General features: G+C 36.8%; 1 protein-coding gene across 2 annotated transcripts in view; it reads left to right on the top strand.

Moving 5' to 3' along the window:
* CNTN5 (contactin 5) overlaps window positions 1-24,522 on the top strand; it is a 1,363,702-nt gene that overhangs the window by 1,294,632 nt on the left and 44,548 nt on the right. For both annotated transcript variants that reach the window (XM_032358816.1, XM_032358817.1), the window contains one exon: window positions 7,514-7,623. In XM_032358816.1, coding sequence (XP_032214707.1) covers window positions 7,514-7,623 — 110 coding nt within the window. The remainder of the gene's footprint in view (window positions 1-7,513; window positions 7,624-24,522) is intronic.

Here is a 24,522-nt window from a genome sequence, read left to right as displayed (position 1 = left end):
CACACCAGTAAGTGAGAGAATTGTAAGTAACTATAGTAAGTGACACAGCTGGGATTTGAACCTGCATCTGTATGGCTCCAAAGCTCATGCTTTTAACTACTACTCTAAACTCTCTCATCAGAATGTATATAATAATAATATTTTGTTATTTTACTATAATATATATAATAATATTTTGCACTATTTGTTACTGAAAATATCTATTTTGAAGTACAGATTTTGTTCAGGAAACCCATCTTATTGCTTTAAAATTTCTTCAACTTAATTATCAAGCACATAACTCCAAAGGTCACCGAAGGTAAACTGGAAAGGTTTGTGAGCAAGCTTTGTAGAGTAACACCAGTGCTAACTTTAAGAAATCAAGATTTGTATGTTCCTTGTCAACCTTTGCTTTGAAATTAAATTATAGCAATCACAGTGGGTTGTTTATACTGTGTTTCCTTAAACTTGAAATAGCTTGCCTTTGGAGATTACTCTTTCAACCTAGATAGGAAATATGCATATTTTTTTAAGACCCTGAGGTTGTTGCTATAACATATTTCATAGTAACACTTCATTTATTTTGGTAGATTGACATATGAATGATACCAGGCAAATTAAATCTAGATAGTCTGCTTTTTTTTTTAGTATTAAAAAAGTGTATTTATTTATTTGAGAGAGAGAAAGGGAGAGAAGGAGAGAGTATGAGCAGGAGGAGGGGGAGAGGGAGAAGCAGAGCTAGATCTGAGATCATGACCCAAGCCAAAAGGAGATGCTTAACTGACTGAGCCACCCAGGTGTCCCTACTTTTGTTCTAACAACAAAATTGAAATATGTATTTGGCATTTGCTCACTAGTGAAATTTACTAATTTGGAACTTTTTGTGTAAATATGAGTAAAGTTTTAACATCATTAAACCGTGCCAACTAGGAATAGTAGGACAATGGAAAGAAAGAGCATTTGCCTGAGATGGACAGTCAAAGTTTCAATCTGCTAACTAAAATATATTTTTTTAAAGATTTTATTTATTTATTTAACAGACAGAGATCACAAGTAGGCAGAGAGACAGAAGGAAGCAGGCTCCCTGCCGAGCAAAGAACCAGATATGGGGTTTGATCCCAGAACTCTGGGAGTCATGACCCAAGCCAAAGGCAGCGGCTTTAACCCACTGAGCCACCCAGGTGCCCCTCTAACTAAAATCTTATAGTTTATCCACCTCTCTGGATCTTTTTCTTCTTCCACTTTAAAAATGAAAGTCCTGAACTAGAATATCTCTAGAAGCCATTACAAATCTGAATCTCAAAGTTTGTCAATTTATTCTATAATTTTAAATACTCTAATTTTTAATTTTCCTAGATAGGAAAATTGCTTTACTTTAAAAGAGTGAACATGTTGAATATTAAACCATTTTTTAAGAGTCAAGGACTGTAATGAACTTATAAGATATACTATATAGTGTACTCATGCCAGTGCAATTTCCACTTCTCTATGTTGGAGGACATTCATACAGATTCAGAGTGTGCCTTTGTCATCATACCCTTGCCCAAAGCCCAAGTGATCTGATTGAGGCCATAGTTCTCCATAAGACAAATTCTGCACCTTTGTTCTTCCACTAACCTAGTCCACTTGCTTAGTACCTCAAAAGCCTACCATATTTTTTGATAAAGTAAAGAACAAGAGGATTGGGGCTGGCATTCTATCTTTGTTCACAGGCATAATTCTTCTTCATAGAAAGATGACTAGCTACATGCTTGGAGTACCATGGAAAAGCCACCTTTTCACAGCCAGCACCAAGGCAGGAAGAAAACGTGTGCCACCAAAATTCATGTTGTTTGAAAGGAAGCAAGGTCTTCAAGACAAACCTTGCAATACTATTTCTCAACCTATTTCTCAGTGGTATATCAATGATGGATGACACGCACATCCAGAGGATACTTCTATAAGTGCTTATGTGCATGCCTCACACCTTCCATTCCTTTCTTTTCCTCTCAAGAAAGGCAATTACAAATAGCATGGAGGACAAGGGGAGATGGAGAGGAGAAGGGAGTTGAGGGAAATTGGAAGGGGAGGTGAACCATGAGAGACTATGGATTCTTAAAAACAATCTGAGGGTTTTGAAGGGGCGGGAGGGTGGGAGGTTGGGGGAACCAGGTGGTGGGTATTGGAGAGGGCACAGATTGCATGGAGCACTGGGTGTGGTGCAAAAACAATGAATACTGTTACGCTGAAAAGAAATAAAAAATTTAAAAAAAGAAGAAGAAAGGTAGTTGGAATGAGAGTGAGAATTACATTATTATAGGAAAATTTTGAATGTGATCTTTAGTGAAAGAACTCGTCATTTATAATATTGGTTCTTGATAAATCACTTGAGAAATGACCTTGACTCTTGTGAATCCAAAGTAGACTGCTACCACAGAATACTGTCAGAAAAGCTCCAAAGAGTTCTTCTGTTAATGCTCTTGTGCCTTGGAAACCTTTCAAGATTTCAGCAACAGAAGTAACCCTAAATGACTCTAGATAATCCTGGAAGGAGAGACATTTGTCTACCAAGACTTCTGTACACCTTGCACTTGTATCAGCTATTTACACCCTTTAAACCAAGCAAGAATTATGTGCATTCTAATCTTGATTTGAGTTTAAAACCCTGGGATATGCTGTAATCCTATACAATACCCTCATTCTGGAAACAATTCTAACGTTTTTTAAATGAGAGCAAAGTTGCAACATAGTAATTTATAATGCATGGTAGTTTTTTTGGCTTTTACTTCTATATATCTAGAAATAGTTTTTAGTCAAACTTATATCCCTTTTCCACTTAGTTCTTACTACTAGAGTTTTGAAAGCAAAAGAACCTGAGCATTCAATTATATCTAATAGAATAATAGAGGGAGATTTGATATAGATAAATTATAGTTTGAAAGATTTATTTATTTGTGATAAGACTTAGCTTTCTCTAGTTTATTTGGCTTTTGCCTTGTATGTGAAAAGTATACTGCTTTACTTTTTGTTAAAACCAAGAATCCTCTCCTCATTTGCAGAAAATGATATGCAATTATCTCCTTGCAAATGGAGCTACCACAGCCCAAATTAAAACCCAACATTCATGAGGTGTTATTCTCCAGATCAATTTGTACTCAGTGGGATTTATGTGAGCTTGAAAATTAATAAATTGGCATATTAGTTGTAAAATACAAGGAATAATTTCCTGTCTTTGCCAGATGATCTACTTGGATTAGTGCCTGTAAAAGTTCAACTACAGTGGTCTTCGCTGAATTTTTAAATAATGAAACCATAACCCTTTCTCCCAAGGAGTTTATTAAACCCTCCTTTGATTAATGCTGTTACCCACCCCTCCTGGGAAGTCAGATGTATAATCAATATTGCAAGCACATCCCCCATCTTACTTGGAGAACTCCAGCTGCTAAGTCACTTAATACAAATATATCATCTAAATTCATGAACATGGTAATGCTGTTCAAAATTTTTAATCTGACAGAAACTGAAATCTATCAATCAGCTTGTCCACTTTACATCCCAAGACTGGAGTGAAGGAGTTAGCCATGGCCTAATTAATATCATCATAAGTAAAAGAAAAACAAAATCTTTTTAAGTCTTTGAGTCTATTACACATACCACTAGTACAGTCTCTGAAATAAGTCCCTGAATTTTCCTTGGATTACCTGAGTATAATGAAGTGAGAGTGGCAGGAAACACATTGTTATTTACAGATCAGGAGAGTTTCAGAAATGCCTGAATATAATAGGATCTATGAGAAGCAGTGCAATTGTGGTTCAGCTTTATCAAAAATTCCATGAAACAGGAATACAAGGAGCTGAGAGTAAGGCTGCAGTAAAGTTAAATAAGAGATGACAGGGTTTAGGGTGGCTTCTGACAAGACTTAGAGTAGAGAGCCCAAGTAGGGACCCCAACAATAATAGTCTTCTAGAGAAATTTGGTGTGGTACAACAAGGAGAGAAGAAAGCAATAACACAAGGAAAAGCATCATGTGTGTGAACGCAGATAAATGCACAGAAGTGGAACAGCATGGCATTTACAACCTAACTGATGTGTTGAAATCCTCTCTCCACCCTCTAGCAGCTATGTGAACTTGGGCAAGCTGCTTGACTCTGCCTCTCAATTTCTTTATTGGCAGAAATAGTGATAGAGATAGCAGGGTTCTTGGAAGGATTAATAAATTCATGTAAAGAATTTTGAATAACACTAGGCACATAACAAATTCTCAATAAATGGCAATTATTATTACCTTTGGCTGTTCCCCTGCCTTGCACCAATATAAAAACAACAGAGGAAAGAGTACTTGAGACCTGAGCTCTAGTTGGGGTTCTTTTCAGAGCCAGAAGCAGAGTTCGGGAAAATCAACCTGTGTACATGTCACATTTTCATCTGCAAAATGAGGACATGGATCTAAAACATAGGTCCATAACTCAAAATCCTATAAGTTGCAGTAAGAGATATAAATAAGTGAAGTAGTCCCAGCGTGAGATAATAGGTAGTGGTAGGGACTCTGGCAAACTGAAAAGACTATGTCCTGACTAATGAGATGAACTGCTAATTCTCATCTACCGATATCCACAAATTCAGACTTGGTATCACCAATTTTCTTCTTTTTCCCTAAAGAGCCAGAAATTCTTTTATATGAACTGTTGAAATAAATTAATGTATTATTGGGCCATACAAAGCATGACTGAAGACCCCCCCGGGGATAAAAACATATGTTTATAAAAATAAAAAATTAAAAATCTCAAAAATAAATAAATAAATAAATAAATAAATAAATAAAGACCCACTGGCCATGCATTTACGATCTTTGATTCAAGTGACTTACTAACTTCTTTCTAGTTTTAGTTTTAAAACTAAAACTTAAAACTTTAGTTTTAAAACTAGTTAGTTTATAGTTTTCTAGTTTTCTTTCTTACCTTCCATTATTCAGTTACAATGGGATACTCAAACAGAAGAGCTAATTCCAATCCAAACTACACATTCTGTGATCTAGTCAGTACTCTTGCTTACAGAAAAACCTTTCAGTCATTGGCTATAACAATATATACTGAACCTTCTGGAAATAAACCCACTGATATCACTTTTTTTTTTTTTACATGCCACAATTTCTCATTTAGATCAGCATGGGTTTATTTCTGATACTCTTTACATCCAGAAGGTGAAACACGTTAAAAAAAAAAAAAAAAGACTCTTAAGTTCTGTTTGATTCATCTGCCTTCATTCAATGAGATGCAATTATAATATTAACCCCCAAGAATGTATCTGTGACATGTCTGCTTGGGTCTGATCCTGATTTAAAATCCTCAGAGCTTTTAAACAGAAATTCAGGGTGCTTGTTTAGGAAATAGATTTCTGAATATTTTTTCTTTTCCTTTAAACTTTTCTTTATTTTTTAAAACTTTCTTATTTCTATTTGAGAAAACTAGTTAAGGTTGTGCAGTGCTACAGAAAGCGGAGAGAGAAATTATTCCTTTCTCTAAGGATAAAGAGGGATAGAAAGACTTCTACCCAACCACCGTTTTATATTCCTGAAATTATTTATCTCCCTGCAATCTTCTTTGACAACGATGTAATTGCTTCAATAATAAAAAAAAAAAGCTGAAAGAAGGCATGTGGCACACAAATCTCTGTAATGCATTAATTTAAAAGATAAGCAAAATTGCTTGTGAATAACAAATGATACCCCAAGTGTGGCTGTCTTTGAAATAGATCATACCTTAAATCCTGGAGGTCAGGTTGTACACACCTTAAGAACATCATCATTTCCTTTCATTTGTTTGCAAAAATAAAGAATTTTAACTCCTACTAAGTAACAACGAAAAAAAAATCTTGTTGCAAGTCTGGTGATCAGAATTCTGATAGAAGTTCTCCAGTTTTTTTCTTTTCTTTTCTTTTTTAATCATGAAGATGCCAGATACTAGGAAGTTGGAAAATGGAGTGAGGGAAACCAGTGAACAAAGAAAATAATAAAAGATATTCAAAAGGTGACAGAATGAGAAATTGCAATTTATACCATAGCTGGAATAATGTCAGCTCCTATGTAAAGATTAATGTGAATTTACTAAAGCATTTTGAATCAACATAATTATAACATGTGATTTAGTGAGTTTTATCAGAAGATAATCATTACTCAGTACAAACAAGTACCTTTGGAAAAGTCTTTCCTGGTTATCTTTTATAGTAACAAGGGTAGATGTTTTTCATTGATAATTTTCATTAATAATACATAAAGTTTCTCTAGGTAGATGTGTGACTACCTTTGATTAGAAAAACGAAGCTCTCAGAAAATGTTTATAATTCCTTTACTATCTCTAAAAATGATTTTTAAATATTTTAGTTACAACTCAGCTTTGATGTATAGCTCCCTGAATCTAAACAAACAAACAAAACGTTTTCAATAGTTTAATCTGAAGTCTTACCAGTGATATGGGGTTAGTATTAAAGTCTCTACAATTTTTATGTGGTAGGAGTTTTTTAAATTGACTTTGTACAGAACTGTTTGAACTGAAGTATGGCCTTTATTTTGCCATTTCATTTAACGAGTGTTTGTGACATAGTATTTATGATTCCGCAACGTCAAAGCTGAAAACATTTTGTTCCTCACATATAGTGCAACCTCAAATAAAGTGCACCTCTTGATGGATGCCAGTCAGACATGGTATATTTGGAAAATAAATGTGAGAAAAGTCATCAAGTGTAGGAACAAATGAAAATGTACTTTGAGCAGTAGGATTGAGACCTCCAGGGATTTTCCTTTTCAGCGTATAACTGTCTTAAAAGTCAATGGATGCCTTTTAAAAATCATGATTCCTATCACATTCGTTATACAATCATGGAAATGTAGTTTTGAGGTTGAAACAAGAACAACAATTAAAAAAAAAAAACTAATGAAATGTTTACTCTATTTGTGCCTGCAAGGTAAAAAATAAAATAAATTAACGATAAAAGGTATTTTGTGAACTAATATTTTAAGTGCCAAGCATTGTGCTAAATATTTTAGATCAATTATTCCAGCAAAAACAAAACTTAAAAGCCTCTGAGGTAAGTACTCTGATTATGCCGATATTACAAGTGAGGGAACTGGAGCATAGAAAAAGTCAAAACAACTTGCCTAAATGCAAATAAATAAAAATTTTTGAAGGTGAAAAACAACAGCAGCAAAATAGCCAAGCTTGATTCTCTAGTCCATGCTTTTGATCATTATGTTAGACTGGCAAATAATTTGTCAGACAATTTAACATCTCCAGAAATGTCCTGGTTAATACAAGGATAAAGATCTTTGCTTGTCTTGCTAATTTTGTCATTTGTCATTGGTAAAATATTGATGAGACTTGACCCAAGTATAGAAATCCAAAAAGATCATCTTTTTATCTTGTTATGTTTTTCATAGCTACCATAGCACCTCATTTCAAAAATAAGGTAGAAGGTGGTAACACCTGACAGATTCAGGTGCAATGTTTTCATAGACAACTTGTTACCATCACAGTTATTATTTCCATTTTCCTTTGTACAGAACCCAGTGCTGCTCCCACAGATGTCAAGGCTACAAGTATGTCTGTGTCAGAGATTCTTGTTGCATGGAAACATATTAAAGAGAGTCTAGGAAGACCACAAGGATTTGAGGTATGAATAGAATTATTGAAAATAAGCCTTGTTATTTTTGCTACTACTGCATTCTCCTGAAGAAATGGTTTGATGACACTTCAACAGAATTATATACTTTTGAAATTTTTGCTCTGTGGCAAAGAAGCACTATTTTACTGACATGTTGTTCATTAGCTGGCTTATTTTTTAGTTCAGTAGTTTCCATAGTACCATATAAAAAATTTTGTTAAGGTGAAAATAGACCTTAGATAAAAATTAGGAGTTACTAGTGGATATTTACTGATATCCAATTTACTGGTCATTAAAAATGTTTTTGAACAAAAAAGTGTTCTGTGTATTTCCTCCTAATAATTTAATGTATAAAACAAGATTTCCTATTATAGTCTTGGCAGATCTTAACCCTTATACTGAATTCTCAAAATTTGCTTGGACTTGGTGATATATACCTATTTATTCAAATTACTTTTTGTCCTTTAAATTATAGTGGTGAAAATTTCATAACATTTCAATGACTTCAATGAAACTCCACATGAACTAAAGGATCATATGCAATCTATGAAATTGAATAGTCCACAAATTCAAGATCCTTATTTTTTGTGTTGGCCAGTAAGTGATAGGATTTAGGGGTATAATTTCTTTCTTTTTTTTTTTTTAAAGATTTTATTTATTTATTTGACAGAGAGAGATCACAAGTAGGCAGAGAGGCAGGCAGAGAGAGAGGAGGAAGCAGGCTCCTTGTTGAGCAGAGAGCCCGATGCGGGGCTCGATCCCAGGACCCTGGGATCATGACCTGAGCTGGAGGCAGAGGCTTTAACCCACTGAGCCACCCAGGCGCCCCAAGGGGTATAATTTCTAAAAGACAAAAAATAATTACCATCCAACACAAGACCTTAGTTCCCTTCAACTTAAACATCGATCAAGTATAGGACTTGTACACCAACATGGTTTCAGACTGAAAATACATTTTTTAAATTCTATTTGAGGTTTCAAATAAGCCTGAGAAATATTTGATTAATATTCTACTAGCATTAGATAATGTTTTCTATGATAAAGAATTCACACAATCTTTCTTAAGAATTACAGTAAGGACCATTGCTAAGAAACCATTATCTATACAATATCATGGATTTGTTCCTATAATACCACTTTGATTTATTATTTAGAGGTCAGGGTTATAATTCAGTATGTGTCTAATCATGATTGCATGTTTGTTTGATTAATATCTCCTTGTCTCCCCATCTATGCTGCAGAACCATATCTATTCACTAATGAATCTTAGCAACTGATAGTACTTGGCTCATGAGACCTACAATAAATATTTGTTGAATGAATGAACATCTATGCTTCATAACACAAGTGTTGGCTGCTTATGGTTAACCAAAGGGTGCTACTTTAACTAAAAAATTCCCTTCCCACAATCAGACAACACAAAGCCAGTGACTAACTGAGTGGTCCATTGACTAAAGGAGAAAACAACCTTATGGTCCATTTTATGATGCAGAGCCTTTGCTGTGTGCATTAGGACAAGGCTGAATTGAGACCACAATCCTGCTCAGCTCCCTCCCTTTCCTTCTTCTCTCCTCCCTTCTTTCAGGTTTACCTGCAAGCACTCTCAAAATAAATCACAGGCACTCAAATCTCTCTCTCAAGTTCTGCTTCTAGGGAGCTTAACTTAAAACAATTATGTAAGTGTAGAGTAACCTAGAAGTCTGAATCAAAATCTGGTGTGCAAACTTTTAGAAAACCTACAAAGTGTATCCTGGTGAACAAAAGAGTGAGGGATCCAGGCTCCCACATCTCAGAGTGGTGCTTCTCTCACACAATCAGCCACACTCAATTTTTTTTTTTTTTTTTTTCTGCACGACATTCACATTCCCACTGTGACTAACTTATAACTAAAGCTCTCTTGGAGGTCCTGCAAACATCATGTAAGGTTTATATTTGTGCACAATTCTTCTTTTTCTAAATATAAGCCATTCATTCATTAAGTCAACAAACATTCATTGAAGACTCACTAAGTACCTAACAGACACTAAGTTAGATGGCCAGGGATAAAACAATGAACAAAATGAAGTCTCCATCCTCATGAAGTTCATATTGAATTAGGGAAGGCACCTAATAAACAAACAAATAATGTGTGATGTAATTTCAATTATGATAAATACTCTGTAGAAAAATAAAACTGAATAAGAAAGCAGAAACTGAAAGAGCGTACTATTTATAAAGGTTTGAAAAGTCACCTTCTGGGATTGTGACATTTGAATTAAAGCATGACTGAATGAGGGAGAGAGAGGCAAAGAGAACAGCAGACTCAGTCTGTAAAGGAACAAAATGAAGGGAGTGATTTGGGTGAGATAGCAGTGAACAGAGAGGGTGGTAGGAAAATGGTGGAAAGAGCACCAAGGCAAAGACCAGATTATATGGGGTATTGCGAACCACAGAAAGGAATCTGGATTTTATCCCAAATATGAGGAGAAGGCATTAAAAGATCTTGAACAAGAAGAGTCCCATCAATATTTGACTTATATTTTAAAAGACTCTCTTAATCTAGAGGGTAGAGAATAGACTCTAGACAAGAACTCAGGGAGAACAGAGAAAAGCAGTTGTTCCAAACTAAGTGACAATGAACTTGCTTTTTAAAAAGTTAATTTATTTATTTTAGAGGGAGGGAGAAAGAGAGAGAACAAGTGAGTGGGGGTGGAGGGGAAAGAATCTCATATCTTGTATGGATGTATGATGGAATTTGAAAATGAATTCAGTGTGAACTAAGAAAAAGAAAGGAATCAAAGATAATTCCAGAGATTTTACCCAAGAAATGGGATGAATAACATGTCAGTCACGTAAATGAAGAACTCTGAAAAAAGACTGGATGTTAGTGGAAAAAAGTCATGGGTTCTGTTTAGTTTTATGCAACTTCTTATTTTCAAAAATAGTTGTCAAGTACGTCTTATGCTAAGAAAAAGGGTAAAGATGGAGATTTAGCTCTAAGGAATCATCAGTATACAAATGGCTTTTATGTATATACTGGCTGAAATCACTGAATATTGATAAAGAAGATGTTTCAGAATTGAGCCCTATGATGCCTAAACATTTGGAATTCAAGAAAGAAAGGGAGTTTGGCCAAAGAAATAAAAGGAGACACTTAATAAATTCAGAAGCTAAGAGAAGAATTGCTCTAAAATTCTAAAAATTCTTCTGAGAAATTCAGAAAGATGAAGCCTGAGTCTGCAAAACAGATATGGCAATACAGAGATCCTAGTGACCCTGGTGAGAGTTTTATGGAATGCTGTGATCAAAGCTTGACTAGAGATCAGAAGCAAAACCACTCAAGAGTAACACTCAAGGGTCAAAGCACAACATTTTCGCTAAATGTATACCATTTAAAATGGAAACATATCCCCAAAACTGAAATATCCTTAAGAATAGAATGCTAATAAGAATAAACCAAATTCTGGAATAATCATCACAACAACTGCATTTTTACATTCAAATAAATTAACACAAATTTGAACAACTATTTTTATACTTAGAAACACAGAATCCATGGGCACAGTAACCTATAACCATTTTATAGTGCTTTATAAATTGTTTTTAAAAATATGGCATCTTGTCAAATCAAAAAACCTACAATAGATACACAAAAAATAGAAAGAAATCTAAGCATAACAATAAAAAAAAACTCATCAAAAAACAAGAAAAGAAAGCAACAGAGAAGAACTGCAAAAACAAGGAGAAAACAATTAACAAAGTGCCAATAGCCACATACCCCTTAATAGTTACTTTAAATGTGAATGGACTAAATGCTCCAATCAAAAGAAATGAAACAAACTAACAAACAAAAAAACAAGAACCTTCTATATGCTGACACTCATTTCAGACCCAAGGACACATACAGATTGGAAGTGAAGGGCTAAGAAAATATATACCATGCAGATTGAAGCAAAAAGAAAAATGACATAGCAGTAGACTTTAAAGCAAGAGACAAAGAAGGATGCTACATAATGATAAAGGGAACAATCTAAGAAGAGAATATAACAATTGTAAATATTTATGCACCCAACATAGAAGCACTTAAATATATAAAGCAACTATTAACAGACATAAAGGAAGAAAGTTGCAATAATACAATAAGAGTAGGGGACTTTAACACCCCATGTGTATCAATGGATAGATCATCCAGAAAGTAAATCAACAAGAAAACAGCAGTTCCAAATGACCCATTGGACCAGATGGATCTAACAAATATATTCAGTACATTCCAACCAAAAGCAGCAGAAGTGACATATTCAAGTATACATGGAAGATTTTCTAGAATACATCACATTTTAGATTGCAAAATAAATCTCAATTAATTAAAAAAGATTGAAATCATATCATGCATCTTTTCTGACCACAACATAAGAAATCACGAGAAAAAAACTGGAAAGAACACAGATAAATGGAAGCTAAATAACACGCCACAAAACAGTCACTGGGTCAACCAAGAAAGCAAAGAGGAAATTCAAAATACAAATGAAAATAAATACACAATAGTCCAAAATCTCTGAGATGAATCAAAAACTGTCCTAAGAGGGAAGATTATAGTAATGCAGGCCTACCTCATGAAACAAGAAAACTCTCAAACAACCTAACCTTACACACAAAGGAACAAAAAAAGGGGCAAAGCTCCAAGCCAGTAGAAGAAAAGAAATAATAAAAATTAGGAGGAAAAATGTCATCTTTTTACCAAATTTATTTATTTGGTATATATTAACATTTAGCTGGTCTATATATATTTTTAAATTTATTTGGAAAATTAAATATATACTTTTTATAATCAAAGAATGAAAACTTTATAATTCAGTGGCCAAATATGGCATTAAGGGTTATTTTAAGTAATATATGGTCAGCAAAGATGATGTTAAATTTATACTATCTCATAACTGGATAGTTGTTTGTAGATTTAAAAATAAATATGATTTAAATAGGGCTTATAAGTATTTCTTCCACCCTCTCTTCTCTGTACTCTTTATCCCTTTAAGGAGAAATATACCTCTACCCTTCACCTTATCTACCCTAGGACTTATTCCTCTCCTCTCCTCACCTTTTTTTCTTTTTTTCACTACTAAAAGATCTCATTAGCTAAATACTACTAAAATATAGTAGCTTACTAAAGTTTAATATTTTATCTCACCACTACCTCCCTCCTCTATTCTATCCCAACTACAATCCTAGCTAAATTTACTATTGGTAGAATTCTGAGCATGGTGACAATAATGTATTTTTCTGTAAGCAAACTCATGGGATTCATTTCAAATTTTATATACTTACCATATCAGTTCTACCAATCATTTTCTATCCATACTTTCAACTTTACCTGCAATGTTTGAAAGAGCTAGTTACTATAAAGGCATTATGTGCCATTTTAAAAATATCAGAGACCATGTTTTCAGCCACCTGTGTTCTTTTTCCTGAATTGAAATGTGTGAATAAGATAGAAAAGGTTCTGTTCTACAAATGTTGAATCCTCTAACGAGAGAATACAAATTAAAAAAAAGAAAGAAAGAAAGAAAGAAAGAAAGAAAGAAAGAAAGAAAGAAGAAAACAAGTAAAATAAACTTAAATAACAATACATATAGAAGTTTAAAAGTAGAACACACCTGGTTCCTTTTAGAAAAAGAAGGAAGTAGAGCAACTGGATCTGAGTGAACAATGGTGTGAATTAAAAGTAGAAAGTTAGTGGGCATATACAAGATTATGTAGGAATATATGGATTACAGGGTTTTCATTTTCTTTCAAATGCAATGAAAAGCCAGTATGGCAATTTAAAGAGAGGAGTGACAATATCTGATTTTTATATATTTTTATTTTTTTTTTTATTTTTTATTTTTTATTTTTATTTTTTTTTTTTTTATTTCCAGCATAACAGTATTCATTATTTTTGCACCACACCCCGTGCTCCATGCAATCCGTGCCCTCTATAATACCCACCACCTGGTACCCCAACCTCCCACCCCCCGTCCCTTCAAAACCCTCAGATTGTTTTTCAGAGTCCATAGTCTCTCATGGTTCACCTCCCCTTCGAATTTCCCCCAACTCCCTTCTCCACTCTAAGTCCCCATGTCCTCCATGCTATTTGTTATGCTCCACAAATAAGTGAAACCATATGATAATTGACTCTCTCTGCTTGACTTATTTCACTCAGCATAATCTCTTCCAGTCCCGTCCATGTTGCTACAAAAGTTGGGTATTCATCCTTTCTGATGGAGGCATAATACTCTATCCCCAGGGGTACAGGTCTGTGAATCACCAGGTTTACACACTTCACAGCACTCACCAGAGCACATACCCTCCCCAATGTCCATAATCCCACCCCCTTCTCCCAAACCCCCTCCCCCCAGCAACCCTCAGTTTGTTTTGTGGGATTAAAAGTCACTTATGGTTTGTCTCCCTCCCAATCCCATCTTGTTTCATTTATTCTTCTCCTACCCACTTAAGCCCACATGTTGCATCACCACTTCCTCATATCAGGGAGATCATATGATAGTTGTCTTTCTCTGCTTGACTTATTTCGCTAAGCATGATACGCTCTAGTTCCATCCATGTTGTCGCAAATGGCAAGATTTCATTTCTTTTGATGGCTGCATAGTATTCCATTGTGTATATATACCACATCTTCTTGATCCATTCATCTGTTGATGGACATCTAGGTTCTTTCCATAGTTTGGCTATTGTGGACATTGCTGCTATAAACATTCGGGTGCATGTGCCCCTTTGGATCACTACGTTTGTATCCTTAGGGTAAATACCCAATAGTGCAATTGCTGGGTCATAGGGCAGTTCTATTTTCAACATTTTGAGGAACCTCCATGCTGTTTTCCAGAGTGGCTGCACCAGCTTGCATTCCCACCAACAGTGTAGGAGGGTTCCCCTTTCTCCGCATCCTCGCCAGCATCTGTCATTTCCTGACTTGTTTATTTTAGCCATTCTGACTGGTGTGAGGTGATATCTCATTGTGGTTTTGATTTGTATTTCCCTGATGCCGAGTGATATGGAGCACTTTTTCATGTGTCTGTTGGCCATCTGGATGTCTTCTTTGCAGAAATGTCTGTTCATGTCCTCTGCCCATTTCTTGATTGGATTATTTGTTCTTTGGGTGTTGAGTTTGCTAAGTTCTTTATAGATTCTGGACACTAGTCCTTTATCTGATATGTCATTTGCAAATATCTTCTCCCATTCTGTCAGTTGTCTTTTGATTTTGTTAACTGTTTCCTTTGCTGTGCAAAAGCTTTTGATCTTGATGAAATCCCAATAGTTCATTTTTGCCCTTGCTTCCCTTGCCTTTTGCGTTGTTCCTAGGAAGATGTTGCTGCGGTTGAGGTCAAAGAGGTTGCTGCCTGTGTTCTCCTCAAGGATTTTGATGGATTCCTTTCGCACATTGAGGTCCTTCATCCATTTTGAGTCTATTTTTGTGTGTGGTGTAAGGAAATGGTCCAATTTCATTTTTCTGCATGTGGCTGTCCAATTTTCCCAGCACCATTTATTGAAGAGGCTGTCTTTTTGCCATTGGACATTCTTTCCTGCTTTGTCGAAGATTAGTTGACCATAGAGTTGAGGGTCTATTTCTGGGCTCTCTATTCTGTTCCATTGATCTATGTGTCTGTTTTTGTGCCAATACCATGCTGTCTTGATGACGACAGCTTTGTAATAGAGCTTGAAATCCGGAATTGTGATGCCACCAACGTTGGCTTTCTTTTTCAATATCCCTTTGGCTATTCGAGGTCTTTTCTGGTTCCATATAAATTTTAGCATTATTTTTTCCATTTCTTTGAAAAAGATGGATGGTACTTTGATAGGAATTGCATTAAATGTGTAGATTGCTTTAGGTAGCATAGACATTTTCACAATATTTATTCTTCCAATCCAGGAGCATGGAACATTTTTCCATTTCTTTGTGTCTTCCTCAATTTCTTTCATGAGTACTTTATAGTTTTCTGAGTATAGATTCTGTGTCTCTTTGGTTAGGTTTATTCCTAGGTATCTTATGGTTTTGGGTGCAATTGTAAATGGGATTGACTCCTTAATTTCTCTTTCTTCTGTCTTGCTGTTGGTGTAGAGAAATGCAACTGATTTCTGTGCATTGATTTTATATCCTGACACTTTACTGAATTCTTGTATAAGTTCTAGCAGTTTTGGAGTGGAGTCTTTTGGGTTTTCCACATATAGTATCATATCATCTGCGAAGAGTGATAATTTGACTTCTTCTTTGCCGATTTGGATGCCTTTAATTTCCTTTTGTTGTCTGATTGCTGAGGCTAGGACCTCTAGTACTATGTTGAATAGCAGTGGTGATAATGGACATCCCTGCCGTGTTCCTGACCTTAGCGGAAAAGCTTTCAGTTTTTCTCCATTGAGAATGATATTTGCGGTGGGTTTTTCATAGATGGCTTTGATGATATTGAGGTATGTGCCCTCTATCCCTACCCTTTGAAGAGTTTTGATCAGGAAGGGATGCTGTACTTTGTCAAATGCTTTTTCAGCATCTATTGAGAGGATCATATGGTTCTTGTTCTTTCTTTTATTGATGTGTTGTATCACATTGACTGATTTGCGGATGTTGAACCAACCTTGCAGCCCTGGAATAAATCCCACTTGGTCGTGGTGAATAATCTTTTTAATGTACTGTTGAATCCTATTGGCTAGTATTTTGTTGAGTATTTTCGCATCTGTGTTCATCAAGGATATCGGTCTATAGCTCTCTTTTTTGGTGGGATCCTTGTCTGGTTTTAGGATCAAGGTGATGCTGGCCTCATAAAATGAGTTTGGAAGTTTTCCTTCCATTTCTATTTTTTGGAACAGTTTCAGGAGAATAGGAATTAGTTCTTCTTTAAATGTTTGGTAGAATTCCCCCGGGAAGCCGTCTGGCCCTGGGCTTTTGTTTGTTTGGAGATTTTTAATGACTGTTTCAATCTCCTTACTGGTTATGGGTCTGTTCAGGCTTTCTATTTCTTCCTGGTTCAGTTGTGGTAGTTTATATGTTTCTAGGAATGCATCCATTTCTTCCAGATTGTCAAATTTATTGGCGTAGAGTTGCTCATAGTATGTTCTTATAATAGTTTGTATTTCTTTGGTGTTAGTTGTGATCTCTCCTCTTTCATTCATGATTTTATTTATTTGGGTCCTTTCTCTTTTCTTTTTGATAAGTCGGGCCAGGGGTTTATCAATTTTATTAATTCTTTCAAAGAACCAGCTCCTAGTTTCGTTGATTTGTTCTATTGTTTTTTTGGTTTCTATTTCATTGATTTCTGCTCTGATCTTTATGATTTCTCTTCTCCTGCTGGGCTTAGGGTTTCTTTCTTGTTCTTTCTCCAGCTCCTTTAGGTGTAGGGTTAGGTTGTGTACCTGAGACCTTTCTTGTTTCTTGAGAAAGGCTTGTACCGCTATATATTTTCCTCTCAGGATTGCCTTTGTTGTGTCCCACAGATTTTGAACCATTGTATTTTCATTATCATTTGTTTCCATGATTTTTTTCAATTCTTCTTTAATTTCCCGGTTGACCCATTCATTCTTTAGAAGGATGCTGTTTAGTCTCCATGTATTTGGGTTCTTTCCAAACTTCCTTTTGTGGTTGAGTTCTAGCTTTAGAGCATTGTGGTCTGAAAATATGCAGAGAATGATCCCAATCTTTTGATACCGGTTGAGTCCTGATTTAGGACCGAGGATGTGATCTATTCTGGAGAATGTTCCATGTGCACTAGAGAAGAATGTGTATTCTGTTGCTTTGGGATGGAATATTCTGAATATATCTGTGATGTCCATCTGGTCCAGTGTGTCGTTTAAGGCATTTATTTCCTTGCTGATCTTTTGCTTGGATGATCTGTCCATTTCAGTGAGGGGAGTGTTAAAGTCCCCTACTATTATTGTATTATTGTTGATGTGTTTCTTTGATTTTGTTATTAATTGGTTTATATAGTTGGCTGCTCCCACGTTGGGAGCATAGATATTTAAAATTGTTAAATCTTCTTGTTGGACAGACCCTTTGAGTATGATATAGTGTCCTTCCTCATCTCTTATTATAGTCTTTGGCTTAAAATCTAATTGATCTGATATAAGGATTGCCACTCCTGCTTTCTTCTGATGTCCATTAGCATGGTAAATTCTTTTCCACCCCCTCACTTTAAATCTGGAGGTGTCTTCGGGCTTAAAATGAGTTTCTTGGAGGCAACATATAGATGGGTTTTGTTTTTTTATCCATTCTGATACCCTGTGTCTTTTGACAGGGGCATTTAGCCCATTAACATTCAGGGTAACTATTGAGAGATATGAATTTAGTGCCATTGTATTGCCTGTTAGTTGACTGTTACTGTATATGGTCTCTGTTCCTTTCTGATCTACCTACCACTTGTAGGCTCTCTCTTTGCTTAGAGGACCCCTTTCAATATTTCCTGTAGAGCTGGTTTGGTATTTGCAAATTCTTTCAGTTTTTGTTTGTCCTGGAAGCTTTTAATCTCTCCTTCTATTTTCAATGATAGCCTAGCTGGATAGAGTATTCTTGGCTGCATGTTTTTCTCGTTTAGTGCTCTGAAAATATCATGCCAGCTCTTTCTGGCCTGCCAGGTCTCTGTGGATAAGTCAGCTGCCAATCTAATATTTTTACCATTGTATGTTACAGACTTCTTTTCCCGGGCTGCTTTCAGGATTTTCTCTTTGTCACTGAGACTTGTAAATTTTACTATTAGGTGACGGGGTGTGGGCCTATTCCTATTGATTTTGAGGGGCGTTCTCTGAACCTCCTGAATTTTGATGCTCGTTCCCTTTGCCATATTGGGGAAATTCTCCCCAATAATTCTCTCCAGTATACCTTCTGCTCCCCTCTCTCTTTCTTCTTCTTCTGGAATCCCAATTATTCTAATGTTGTTTCGTCTTATGGTGTCACTTATCTCTCGAATTCTCCCCTCATGGTCCAGTAGCTGTTTGTCCCTCTTTTGCTCAGCTTCTTTATTCTCTGTCATTTGGTCTTCTATATCACTAATTCTTTCTTCTGCCTCATTTATCCTAGCAGTGAGAGCCTCCATTTTTGATTGCACTTCATTAATAGCTTTTTTTATTTCAACTTGGTTAGATTTTAGTTCTTTTATTTCTCCAGAAAGGGCTTTTATATCTCTCGAGAAGGTTTCTCTAATATCTTCCATGCCTTTTTCGAGCCCGGCTAGAACCTTGAGAATTGTCATTCTGAACTCTAGATCTGACATATTACCAATGTCTGTATTGATTAGGTCCCTAGCCTTCGGTACTGCCTCTTGTTCTTTTTTTTGTGTTGAATTTTTCCGTCTTGTCATTTTGTCCAGATAAGAGTATATGAAGGGGCAAGTAAAATACTAAAAGGGTGGCAACAACCCCAGGAAAAAATGCTTTAACCAAATTAGAAGAGATCCAAAATCGTGAGGGGGGAGAAAGGGGATAAAAAGAGGTTCAAAAAGGAAGAAAGAAAAAAAAAGAAAAAAGAAAAAAAGAAAAAAGAAAAAAGAAAAGAATTAAAAAAAAAAAAAAAGGAAAACACCTAAGAAAAATGTAAAAAAGAAAAAATATATATATTAAACTAGTAAAAAATCGTTAAAAAAGAAAAAGGTAACAGTTAAAAAAAAAAAAAAAATTTTACCCGAAGGCGAGAAAAAAAAAAAAAAAAACAAAAAATGAAAAAGAAAAAAAATTAAATTAACTGCAAGACTAAAAAAAAATCACAGGGAAAAAGCCATGAGTTCCGTGCTTGGCTTTCTCCTCCTCTGGAATTCTGCTGCTCTCCTTGGTATTGAAACCGCACTCCTTCGTAGGTGAACTTGGTCTCGGCTGGATTTCTTGTTGATCTTCTGGGGGAGGGGCCTGTTGTAGTGATTCTCAAGTGTCTTTGCCCCAGGCGGAATTACACCGCCCTTACCCGGGGCCGGGGTGAGTAATCCGCTCGGGTTTGCTTTCAGGAGCTTTTGTTCCCTGAGCGCTTTCCGTAGAGTTCCGGAGGACGGGATTACAAATGGCGGCCTCCTGGTCTCCGGCCCGGAGGAGCCGAGAGCCCAGGGCCGCACTCCTCAGTGCGCCCTCAGAGAACAGCGCCCAGTTACTCCCGTCTGCCTGACCTCCGGCCGCGCTCCGAGCTCTCCGAGCCTGCGACCAGTTCAAGGTAACACCGAGCTGTGAGCTTACTGTCGGCTCTGTCTCTGTAGCCGGCTTTCCCGTTCCAATACCCGCAAGGTCTGCGACACTCAGACACCCCTGATCCTTCTGTGACCCTGCGGGACCTGAGGCCACGCTGAACCCGCGTGGGCTTCGCCCCGGTTTAGCCTCTGGAGCGATGTCCCTCAGCGGAACAGACTTTTAAAAGTCCTGATTTTGTGCGCCGTTGCTCCGCCGCTTGCCGGGAGCCGGCCCCTCCCCCCGGGGTCTATCTTCCCGTCGCTTTGGATTCACTTCTCCGCCGGTCCTACCTTTCAGAAAGTGGTTGTTTTTTTGTTTCCAGAATTGCTGTTCTTCTTCTCTTCGATCTGCCGATGGATTTTCAGGTGTTTGCAATCTTTAGATAAGCTATCTAGCTGATCTCCGGCTAGCTGAAGCAGTCTCAGCCTGCTACTTCTCCGCCATCTTGACTCCTCCTCCTGATTTTTATATATTTTTAAACACCACTTTGAATGTTCTTATGTGAAATGAAAGGATAAAAGAAGAAAAGTCTGGAATAGAAGTTAGGAGGCTCTTGCAATAAGAGCAAGAAATGATGATGACTTAGACTAAGGTCTTAGCAGTGGAGTAAAAAGTAAATATATTTCAGACACAGAACTGACAAGATTTGCTGACTTATCAGATATGGAGGGTAGACAAATGATTTCTGCATTACTGGTTTGGTCAGATGAATGAATGGCAGTGCCATTAAAAGAAAAAAAAAAAAGGAGAAACTGGACAAGAGAGGACAAAGAACAGATTTGAAGGTGGGAAATTAAGAGTTCTGTTCTGGTTAACTTAAATTTAACATGCCTATTAGAAATTTAGGAATATAAGTCAGGTGGGAAATAGGATATATGAGTTTGGAGTCTAAGAGATCAGGGTAAAAACATGAAAGTGGCAGTCATAGAGGAGATATTTAAAGACATGTTACTTGATGAAACCACCTAAAAGAAAAAATTTCCAGAAGAGAGGAGAGGAAAATAAAGAAAAAGACATAATAGCTACATCTGTACAATCTGTACAACTAACTCTGAAAATGACCTAAAGACTGGCAGAGTTGTCCTTCCATAGCTAATCTTAGAAAGAAGACCACATCTGAAAGTGTAGGAGTGTTGAAGACTCTGCTGGGAACCCCAATACAACTAACCACAAATAAGAGGGATACCACAAGCATGGAGAAGTGAGAAGATAGATCCCACACCAGATATCCCCAGCACTGGGGACCTGCACTGGGAAGATGAGCTCCCGTACCACTTTTTACTTTGAAAACTAGTGAGACTTTACACGAGTTTTAAAAATCAGCAACCTTAACTCCTGAATGTTGGAGCATGGTAGGAAACCAAGGTCCCACCCTTACCAAGCCAGCATACCAAAGGACTCAGCCCCAGACACAGCACAGAATCAGCAGTTTGAAAAGTGCCTGGGATATATGTGAAGGAGATTTATTGAGTATTCTTAGAACATGTGCATGAGGATTAGGGGATCTATAGGAGATGTCTTCAGGAACAAAAGTGCTAGTGGGTGAAGTTTCTCTTCCCCTGCCCACCCCCCAAGTCTAGGTAGCCAGACACTTGAAAGAGCCAGTGCTGACATTCTCTGTTTACCTTGCTAACACCACATGCCCTTTCCCTGCAAAGTGTCACCTGTGGATTCACCTCATCAACTCTTCCTGGCCTTGATAGGTGTCCTTCTAAAGCAGCTCCTGCCCCACTATACCCAGCAGGCAGCCCTGGCCTGGAAAGCACCACTCCAAAGTAATTCCTGCCCTCTGGAGGGAGGGTAACCCCACAACCAGCATGCCAGCAATTCTTTCAGGTGGCCCTCCCAGCTGGCTCTGCAGGGTGTAAGCCCTACCCTTTTGGTGCCTACTTGCAGCTGTGGCAAAAGAGGCTAATTGCAAACATCGGGTTAGATTGATGACCTTACTCACCAAGAGCCTGAAGCAACCGCATCCAAGCCTCTCAACAGATTATATAACAAACTCTGTCCAGTGTGCCTGCAGCAGACAAAGCTGGTCACTGCAGCTGGCTGGGCTGCAGGCAATTGTGCTCAACCACAGCAGCTCACACAGGAGAAACCCATGGAGAATCTTATTCTGGTGAGCATGTGGAATTGCACTGTATTTTGCGTATATTTTACTCAGGACTTCTTCTATACAAGCCATGACTTTCGAGACCAAGAGACATAGCCAATCTATCTGATATATAAAAACAAACATAGAAAGTTAGAAAAAATGAATAGAGAGAAGAATATGACCTAACTGCAAGAACACAACAAAATTACAGTAAAAGAGCTAAACAAAATGAAGATAAGCAATATTCCTAATAAAGAATTCAAAGTAATGGTCAAAAAGATATTCACTGGACTTGAGAAAAAAGTAGAGTCTCAGTGAGAACTTCAACAAATAGAAAATATAGAAAAGAATGAGCAGAGCTGAAGAATTCCAAAACTGAAAAGAAGAATACACTAGGGGGGATCAAGACCAGATTAGAAGATGCAGAAGAATAGATTCGTGATCTGGAAAACAGAGCAATGAAATGCACCCAAGCTGAACAGCAAAAAAATAACTAAAAATGAAAATAGATTAAAAGAACTCTGCAACAACATCAAATGTAATAACGTTCACATTACAGAGATCCCAGAAGATGAAGAGAGAGAGAAGGAAGAAAACTTACTTGAAGAAACAATAGCTGAAAATGTTCCTAATCTGAGGAAAGAAAAAGGCATCCAGTTATAGAAAAAACACAGAGCTCCTAATAAGAAGAAGCCAAGGAGGTCCACACTAAGACATGTAATAATTAAACTAACAATAAATAATGATAAAGAGATAATATTAAAGCAACAAGGAATAAGGAAACAGTTACATACAAGTGAAACCCCAGAAGGCTAGCAACTGATTTTTCAGCAGAAACTTCAGGCCAGAAGGGAGTGGTATATTATATTAAAATTCTGAAAGGAAAAAATCTGCAATCAAAAAATATTCTACACAGCAAGATTGTAACTCAAAATAGGCAAGATAAAGAGTTTCAAACAAAATTTAAAACAAACAAAATTTAAAGGAGTTCATGACCACTATATCACCCTTATAAGAAATGTTAAGAGGGAATTTTTTTTTTAATTTTTTAAAATTTTTTCAATTTGTTTATTTTCAGAAAAACAGTATTCATTATTTTATCACCACACCCAGTGCTCCATGCAATCTGTGCCCTCTATAATACCCACCACCTGGTACCCAAACCTCCCACCCTGCCCCCCCCGCCACTTCAAACCCCTCAGATTGTTTTTCAGAGTCCATAGTCTCTCGTGATTCACCTCCCCTTCCAATTTACCTCAACTCCCTTCTCCTCTCTAACACCCCTTGTCCTCCATGATATTTGTTATGCTCCTCAAATAAGTGAAACCATATGATAATTGACTCTCTCTGCTTGACTTATTTCACTCAGCATCATCTCTTCCAGTCCCATCCATGTTGCTACAAAAGTTGGGTATATCCTTTCTGATACTCCATAGTGTATATGAACCACATCTTCCTTATCCATTCGTCCATTGAAGGGCATCTTGGTTCTTTCCATTGTTTGGCAACTGTGGCCTTTGCTGCTATAAACATTGGGGTACAGATGGCCCTTCTTTTCACTACATCTGTATCCTTGGGGTAAATACCCAGGAGTGCAATTGCAGGGTCATAGGGAAGCTCTATTTTTAATTTCTTGAGGAATCTCCACACTGTTCTCCAAAGAGGCTGCACCAACTTGCATTCCCAGCAACAGTGGAAGAGGGTTCCCCTTTATCCACATCCTCTCCAACACATGTTGTTTCCTGTTTTGTTAATTTGGGCCATTCTAACTGGTGTAAGGTGATATCTCAATGTGGTTTTAATTTGAATCTCCCTGAGGGCTAATGATGATGAACATTTTTTCATGTGTCTGATAGCCATTTGTATGTCTTGATTGGAGGAGTGTCTGTTCAGATCTTCTGCCCATTTTTTGATATGTTTGCCTGTTTTGTGTGTTGAGTTTGAGGAATTCATTATAGATCCTGGATATCAACCTTTTGTCTGTACTGTCATTTGCAAATATCTTCTCCCATTCCGTGAGTTGCCTCTTTGTTTTTTTGACTGTTTCCTTTGCTGTGCAGAAGCTTTTGATTTTGATGAAGTCCCAAAAGTTTATTTTTGCTTTTGTTTCCTTTGCCTTTGGAGACATATCTTGAAAGAAGTTGCTGTGGCTGATATCGAAGAGATTACTGCCTATGTTGCCCTCTAGGATTCTGATGGATTCCTGTCTGACGTTGAGGTCTTTTATCCATTTTGAGTTGATCTTTGTGTATGGTGTAAGAGAATGGTCAAGTTTCATTCTTCTACATATAGCTGTCCAGTTTTCCCAGCACCATTTATTGAAGAGACTGTCTTTTTTCCACTGTATATTTTTTCCTGCTTTGTCAAAGATTAATTGACCATAGAGTTGAGGGTCCATATCTGGGCTCTCTACTCTGTTCCACTGGTCTATGTGTCTGTTTTTATGCCAGTACCATGCTGTCTTGGTGATCACAGCTTTGTGATAAAGCTTGAAATCAGGTAACGTGATGCCCCCAGCTTTATTTTTGTTTTTCAACATTTCCTTAGCGATTCGGGGTCTCTTCTGATTCCATACAAATTTTAGGATTATTTGCTCCAGCTCTTTGAAGAATACCGGTGGAATTTTGATCGGAATGGCATTAAAAGTATATATT

The sequence above is a fragment of the Mustela erminea genome, chromosome 9 (genome assembly GCF_009829155.1).
Source record: "Mustela erminea isolate mMusErm1 chromosome 9, mMusErm1.Pri, whole genome shotgun sequence".
In the NCBI taxonomy this organism is placed as follows: Eukaryota; Metazoa; Chordata; class Mammalia; order Carnivora; family Mustelidae; genus Mustela; species Mustela erminea.
Note: the sequence above shows the minus strand (reverse complement) of the source record. Positions and strands in the feature narration are given on the sequence as shown.